At 38.7% G+C, this 8,187-nt stretch overlaps 1 protein-coding gene across 1 annotated transcript; it reads right to left on the reverse strand.

The window, feature by feature from the left end:
- Window positions 1-544: 544 nt before the first annotated feature.
- Window positions 545-1,701, reverse strand: LOC140180650 (uncharacterized). Its single transcript, XM_072221910.1, has 3 exons — window positions 1,518-1,701; window positions 837-1,015; window positions 545-721 (listed from the first exon to the last, which is right to left on the reverse strand). The coding sequence occupies exons 1-3, from the start codon at window positions 1,699-1,701 to the stop codon at window positions 545-547; spliced, it is 540 nt and encodes a 179-aa protein (XP_072078011.1).
- Between the last annotated feature and the right edge of the window lie 6,486 nt (window positions 1,702-8,187).

An 8,187-nucleotide genomic window follows, 5' to 3' on the forward strand; every position in this document is an offset into this window, starting at 1 on the left:
CTTCCTTTCCCTTTCACTTTAGCCATTCACCTTGTGTGTGTGTGTCTTTATGGCTAATGGGTTCATTAATGAAGTGTTATATATGTTGGGCTTGGGCCCAACTTGATCTTGGTCCAACCCGCTAGCGTTTTTTGCTCGTTTTGGCCCAACTTTGGGCCAAACCTTTAAAATTAACGCCCGGTTTTTGACTTTAAATATTTTCCTGAGGTTTTCTACTGTTTTTAATTTTTCTCATATAGTACCAGACAAACTTAAACCGGTTCGACTGGTTCAGCTGTCGGTTCGCGGTTTTACTCATTTTTTCGCAGAAAATACATTTGTTGACTCAGAAAAATCTACTGAGCCCAAAAAATCATATTTAAATCCTCCAATTCTCATTCTAAAGTTTTGGATCCTATTTTGGGAAATATTAATTATTCAATTAAACGGGTAATTAGTCGCGGTTCTTACATTCTCCCCACCAAATAAGAAATTTTGTCCTAAAAAATTAATGATTACCTGAGAATAGCTCGGTGTAATCCTGCCACATCTCAGACTCCAATTCTCAAGTATGGTCTTCAACTCCTGCTCTCTTCCAAGCTACTTTGACCAACTGAACTTCCTTTCCCCTCAGTTTCTTTATACTAGTGTCGCCAATACGCACCGGTGTCACTTGAAATGTCAAGTTCTCCTTCAACTCGACTGACTCGGGCTCTAACACATGAGCCACATCTGACGTGTACTTACGGAGTTGTGACACATGGAATACATCATGAAAGCTGGACAAGTGAGGCGACAAAGCTACTTGATATGCCACCGGCCTAAATCGCCTCAGAATCTCAAACGGTCCTATATACCTCAGATTTATTTGTTTTGATTGCTCTTCCGATCCCAGTTATTGGTGTAACTCTCAGAAATACATGCTCTCCTACTTCAAATTCCAACGGTTTCCTTCTCTGATCCGCATAGCTTTTCTGTCGGCTCTGTGCAGTTAGAATCCTCTCCCGAATCTTCTTAATCTTTTTAGTAGTCTTTACTACCACATCAGGACCCAATACACTTACTTTACCAGACTCATACCAACAAAGTGGAGATTGGCACTTCCGTCCATACAAGGCCTCATACAGAGCCATCCCAATGCTTGCATGAAAGCTGTTGTTGTACGCAAACTCCACCAATGGCATGTAACGGTCCCAACACCCGGATTGATCCAAAACACATGCCCTTAGCATATCTTCCAACGTATGAATAGTCCTTTCCAACTGTCCATCCGTTTGTGGATGATATGCGGTACTGAGACATAGCTTGGTACCGAAAGCCCTTTGGAAAGCTCCCCAAAACCTTGATGTGAATCGGGGATCACGGTCTGACACTATACTCGATGGCACACCATGCAATCTCACAATCTCCTTGATGTACAATCTCACCAATTCCTTCGTTGAACATTTCACTCGAATGGGCAGAAAATGAGCGGGCTTAGTTAAGCGATCCCACGATCACCCAAACCGCATCAAATCCCAACCTAGTCCTCAGTAAACCGGTCACAAAGTCCATTGTAATTTCTTCCCACTTCCACTGAGGAGTGTCAAGTGGCTGTAACATTCCCGACGGTTTCTGATGCTCTATCTTCACCTTCTGGCATGTCAAACACTTGGATACGACTGTAGCTACATCATTCTTCATTCCAGGCCACCAGAACATCTCCTTTAAGTCATAGTACATCTTCGTACTTCCTGGATGGATGGAAAACCCACTGTTGTTAGCTTCCGACAACAAGTCTTGCGTCAAACTCCTGACATCTGGTATACAAATTCTCCCCTTATATCTCCACAACCCTTCATCATCCTTAGTGAACTATTCGTGCCTCTTCTTGCCAACTGGTTGAAATAATTGCTGAAGCTTTTGCTCATCTTGTTGATCCCTCTGTATCTCTGATTTAAACATACTTGAAATCTGTAACTGGTTCAAACAAGCTCTTCCGGCAACTTCGCTAATATCCAATTTAAGATCCACAAGCTACTGTTAAAGACTTCTGACTCAATGCATCTGCCACCACATTCACCTTTCCAGGGTGATAACATAGTTCAAAATCATAATCCGTTAGCAATTACATCCACCTCCTCTGACGCATATTAAGCTCTTTCTGATCAAAGATGTACATGAGACTCTTATGATCAGAAAAGACGTTAAACCTTACTCCGTACAAGTGGTGCCTCCAAATCTTCAATGCAAACACAATTGCCACTAATTCCAAGTCATGAGTTGGGTAATTTACCTCATGCGGTCTCAGCTGACGCGATGCGTAAGCCACCATATTCCGGTGTTGCATCAACACGCAACCCAAACCTTTCAAGGAAGCATCACAGTATACTTCAAACAGTTCGTGCGGTTCCGGAAAAATCAAAAGAGGTGCTGAAGTTAACTTTTGTTTCAAGGTCTGAAAACATTCTTCACACTCTAACATCCACACAAACGGCACCTCCTTCCTTGTCAACTTAGTCAACGTTAGTGCAATCTAGGAAAATTCTTCAATAAATCTCCGAAAATATTTGGCCAAACCCAAGAAACTCCTAACTTCCGTCATTGTCGTTGGTCTTTTCCATTCCATCACAGTCTCTACTTTCGAAGGATCCACCGCTATTCCACCTTTGCTCACTATGTGACCTAAAAACTTCACTTCCTCTGTAACAACCCTGATTTTCGAGTACATGAGATCTTTTATGAAAGTACGAATTTCTCCGGAAGATCAGTAAAGGGAACACCTCTGTTATATCATCAAGAATCTCAATCCTCATTATCATTATGTCATCCTTAAGTTAGAACCTCCTCTGAGGCAAGCTCGATAATGCAATCGCGAAGAACCTTCTTTTTGAACCATATCGGTTGGCAGTTTTGATTATGATTTTCGTAAATAGTCTCTGTTTGACGAACCAGACTCGATTCATGAGAGGAGAGAGATAATAGTATAATATTATCATTATATCAGTATTAGAAAATGCTTGAATGATATTATAAGGTTACCTGGTCTGTTTTAGTTAAAAACAGAAAATCGTTTTAACCGGGTTTACGGTTTACTGGTGCAGCTTAGCACCAGCACTCTCTGATGAATTTAGCAATGCTAAGGCCTCATGATACATGTTTTATTCTCATAATAAATATGTTACTAGTGTCATTTATGCTAGTAGCTCAGAAAATAATTTTTAGAGATGTTTTTACGAGTGTTCTGATACACCTAGTTTTAGTAGTTGTACACTAGAGATATTTTAATATTATTTTAACCCACCTCCAAGCCAACCAATCACAACTCACCTTACACCCCCAAGACCTCCAAGGCTGTCTCATTTCATCATTTTGGCCGAAAATAACAAGAGAGAAAAGAGAGAAACTTTCATGAACACTTAATCTTCAAAGCTTGATTTCTTCTGAAGTAAAACTCAAATCAAAACTCCGATTCCACCAAAATGATCCTCTCTTCTTCCTCTACATAACCATGTGACTTATCAAGGCTGGAAATAAGGTGAGATGGCTGTCTCCCTCCCATTTCAATTCGCTTTTCAAGGAAAACCATGCAAAACATGTGTTTTCTTGATGTTCTTCCTTAGGAATCATGCTTAACTTGACTTGAGGGCCAAGAAACGTGAATTTCCAGCAATTATAAGGTGAGATATCTCTTCCTAACATACTGAGTGAGATTTGGTCAGTTGAGAGTTTTTGGATTTAAAGTTGTTCTTGATGTGATTTAGGAGGAAAAAGTGCTTAAGGACCACCTGAAAGTCTAACCGGATCTGGAGCAGCAAATCAAGGTAGGGTGTCACGAAATTAATCTTGATTAGTTGTTTTTGAGTTGTGTGAATGTTGTATAAATTGTCTGTGCTAAAAATTGGTTGCATATATGATTGATTCTTGGTGAAAATTTGGTGAAATTTTGATGAAATTTAATGAAATTCAAGCTTTAAAGTTCATGTTCTTGAGCAGCTGGAAAAACGAAACCCTAAGCTTAAATTGAGGTTCAATTTGTGTTGAAATCATGTAGAAAAGTTGGGGTTTTAGTGGCTGCTAATTTATTATGAATTATAGTAAAAATCGGTTGCTGAAAAGACTGAAAAACGGGTAAAAACAGAGAAGGAATCTGAAGAATTTATGAAGAACATGAAGAACACTTTGAGTGTGGTGAAGAAAAATGAAGAACACCTTTTAGATCTTAGAAAGGGCAAGGAAGTAAATATTTTGGTGTTTGAGGGGTTATTCTGTAATTTCTGAAAGTTAGGGTGGTTAAAGTAGAAATATTAAAAGTTATCGGGGTAAAAAGTTAATTTTAAAGGTTAAAAGGTAAAGACAAGGTAATTTTCGAAAATTTAATGATAAAATAATAAATAATAATAAAATATTAAATAATAATATTTAATTAAAAATAATATTTTAATAAAAATAATAAAATAATACGAAAAAGGCAGTTTTCAGTAAAAGCTTTAGAAAGACAACTTTAGGCGCAGAATTTCATAATTACCTTCATAAAACACTTAGGGAGTGGTAAAAACATATTAGTGAGGCAAAGATAAAGAAAAGATAAAAAGTTAAAGAAAAGATAAAAACCAAAGAAAATTCTGTAAAGTTTTAATGACAGAAAAACAGACAGAAATTAGTGAACGAACTAGGGCAACATAGTTAGTCCTTGAGTTGCGACTAGGGTTAGGTATTATATGAAAAGTTAAAATGTTTCATTATAGACTTAATGAACCTATACTTGGGACAGGCATACTATTCATACCGAAATTTACATAAGCTTTAAATGCATACGTTAAGCAGAGAAATCAGAGCAGAGTAAAGAAACACAGAGAACAGAGTAACCAGAGAAAAGTAAAGAGATACAGAGAAAAGAGTAATGAAAGCAGAGTAAAAAGACAAAGTGAAAAGAGTAATATGATAAAGAGAAATGGTTTGAGCCAAGATATTGTGAAAGTGAAAGATGTAAAGTTTGTATAGTATGATTGAATAGAGAAAGAAAGAAGTACTGCATAAGAATGTGAAAGTGATGATGAATAATGAGAATGATATTGAATGATGATAATGAGAAAAGAGTAATATAACAAAGAGAATAAAGGAGAAGAGTATAAAAATAAAGAGTTAAGCCTTGTGGCATGATATTCTATTATATGTTCATCTGATGCTTTTCTATTGGCCCTAGAGGTCCTGTAGGCCCAAGTTCACCTACAGTAAGTTGTTATTCCTGTAGGCTGAAGTTCACCTGCAGTGAATATCAATTGTGTATCTCAGGGTGTTGCTCCTGTAGGCCGAAGTTCACCTATAGAGAGTTGTGATACCTGTAAGCCGAAGTTCACTTACAGGGGCACTATTTCTGTAAGCCGAAGTTCACTTACAGAGGTGCTATTTCTGTAGGCCAAAGTTCACCTACAGAAAGTTGTTGTGATTAAACCATTTCTGTAAGCCGAAGTTCACTTACAGAGGTGTTATTTCTATAGGCCGAAGTTGACCTACAGAAAGTTGTTGTGTTTTGTTTAGACTATTCCTGTAAGCCAAAGTTCACTTACGGAAGTGCTATTTCTGTAGGCCGAAGTTCACCTACAGAAAATAAGCCATATCTAGGACTAGTTCCTAGGTAATGTCGGGCTGCAGGGTGTAAACCGACACGTGAGCTCATGGCCTGCATAGGACAGACATGCATCATACTTGGTTGCGCATTTCCTCTGTTATGATTGTTGTTTTAATGTATGCTTTCTTTGTTTTCATTCTATTCTCTGTGTCTGTGTTTTGTTTTCTTGTATTCCTTTGTTTGTGTTTTGCTTTCTATTTTCTCTATTTATCTGTTTCTTCCGTCTACTGCTTCTCGGTATTCTGCTATTTATCTGCTAAACAACACGGAATTAATGAACTTAACTAATAACCCCGACCCTACTAAGAACTCCCCAGTTCTTACCCCTTCTCTCTCCCTTCCCCCTTCAGATGGAAGTAAGAGTACCTTACCATAGTTTGCTGATGACTATTCGTAAGAAGAGGATTCTGCTCTAGATAGTCTTCTGAGTCTAGGGTGAATATCGTTCTCTGATTATATGTATATACTGTTAGACCAGCCAACGTCCGCACCCCGTTCGTATGCGCACTTTAACCTAAATCCTGTGTATGAGATTCCTATTGTGTGGCTACTTCATGAGGTACCAGAGAGACGTCCTGTGGAAAAGTCTGATCGTGCAGAGGAGTAGCAGATGATGTTCTATCTTTTGATGACGTTCCTCCTGACTTGAGTTTTGAAGACCTAGAACGTACTTTCCCTCGCTTTAGTAGTTTAGAGAGACTAGGTAAGTATAGAGTCTAGGCTAGCCTAGGTGCCAGCTTAGGGACCTCTTGAACAGGTCAGGACCTGGGATGTTGTATGTATATACATGTATATAGATATTAGTTAGCTATATCTATGGGTGTTCTAGCTAACAATCTATATTCTAATAAAGGCTGAATCACTGAATGTTGTCAACTACTTGTGATGTATTTATGTGTGGTTGTTTATAACTATTTTATCTGTTATTATTTGTGAATTGATTATAAATGATTCTGTCTATTAATCTAAACGTTTTCAAAAAAAAAAACCTGGCAAATTAACTACGCTTTTTGCAACGAATCAGGCTCATATGATAAATAATAGATAATAGTTAGGAAGACAAATTGGTAGTGCTCAGTTTTCGGTATGATCTTTGACATATTTAAAATTGGGTCGTTACATCCTCCTTCCAGAACTCGCATTTGGACAACTTAGCATACAATATCTTCTCCTTCAGGATTTGCAACACAATTATCAAGTGTTCCTCATGCTCCTTCACCGTCTTAAAATAAACTAAGATATCGTCTATGAAAACCACAACTAATTTGTCCAGAAAGGGACAAAATACTCTGTTCATGTAATCCATGAACACAGCAGGTGCATTTGTCAACCCAAAGGACATCACCGTAAACTCGTAGTATCTATAACGCGTCCTAAACGCAGTTTTTGGAATGTCATCCTCCTTCACCCTTATCTGATGATAACCGGATCTTAAGTCAATCTTAGAAAACTCTCCAGCTCCTTGCAGTTGATCCATCAAGTCATCTATCCTTGGCAACGGGTACTTATTCTTGACAGTCACTTTGTTCAACTGTCGGTAATCCACACAAAGTCGCATTCCTCCATCCTTCTTCTTCACCAATAAAACATATAACGCGTCCTAAACGCAGTTTTTGGAATGTCATCCTCCTTCACCCTTATCTGATGATAACCGGATCTTAAGTCAATCTTAGAAAACTCTCCAGCTCCTTGCAGTTGATCCATCAAGTCATCTATCCTTGGCAACGGGTACTTATTCTTGACAGTCACTTTGTTCAACTGTCGGTAATCCACACAAAGTCGCATTCCTCCATCCTTCTTCTTCACCAATAAAACTGGCACTCCCCATGAAGATACACCCGGTAAAATGAACTTCTTGTTTAGAAGCTCTTCTAACTGAGCCTTTAGTTCATCCATCTCTATCGAAGCCATTCGATACGGCGCAATCGAAACTTGTCTGGCTCCCGGCTCCAATTCAATTGCAAACTCAATCTCCCTCTGAGGTGGGAACTTGGGAATATCTTCCAAGAACACCTCCGGAAAGTCTCTAATTACCTTGGATTTGATCTAGCTTCTGATTATCACCTAATGTATTTGCAGCTAACAGTATATAACCCTGACACTCTTCCCCACTACAGTGCACCATTACAGAGTTCATGTAATAACCCTCAGCTACCACTACTCCATTTTCTCCTTCCGGCATAAACTGAATTGACCGCTCAAAGAAATCCAACAAAACTTGGTTCTTTGATAACCAATCAAACCCCAAAATCATCTGAAACCCAACCATTGGTAAACAAATCAAATCGTGCACAAAATCTCTACCTTCTAGCTTGAAACCTACTTGCCTACAACCTGCCCTAGTCACCACCGTCTAATGCGGAGTATGTACATGAAACTCAAATGCTAATTCTAACACTTTCAAGCCTAGTTCCTCAACTTTAGCAGACAAAATAAATGAATACGAAGCTCCAGTATCATAAAGGTTTTGTCACCAATTAAGCAGTTACCTCTCGTCAGAGGATCTGCCTTAGCAGCATCCTTGGCGTTCACAGCAAATACTCGCCCTTGATGTTGACTCTGATCCGCATTTGGGTTCTTCCCCCGAGTACAATCCC

This window comes from Arachis hypogaea, chromosome 17 (genome assembly GCF_003086295.3).
Source record: "Arachis hypogaea cultivar Tifrunner chromosome 17, arahy.Tifrunner.gnm2.J5K5, whole genome shotgun sequence".
Classification (NCBI taxonomy): domain Eukaryota; kingdom Viridiplantae; phylum Streptophyta; class Magnoliopsida; order Fabales; family Fabaceae; genus Arachis; species Arachis hypogaea.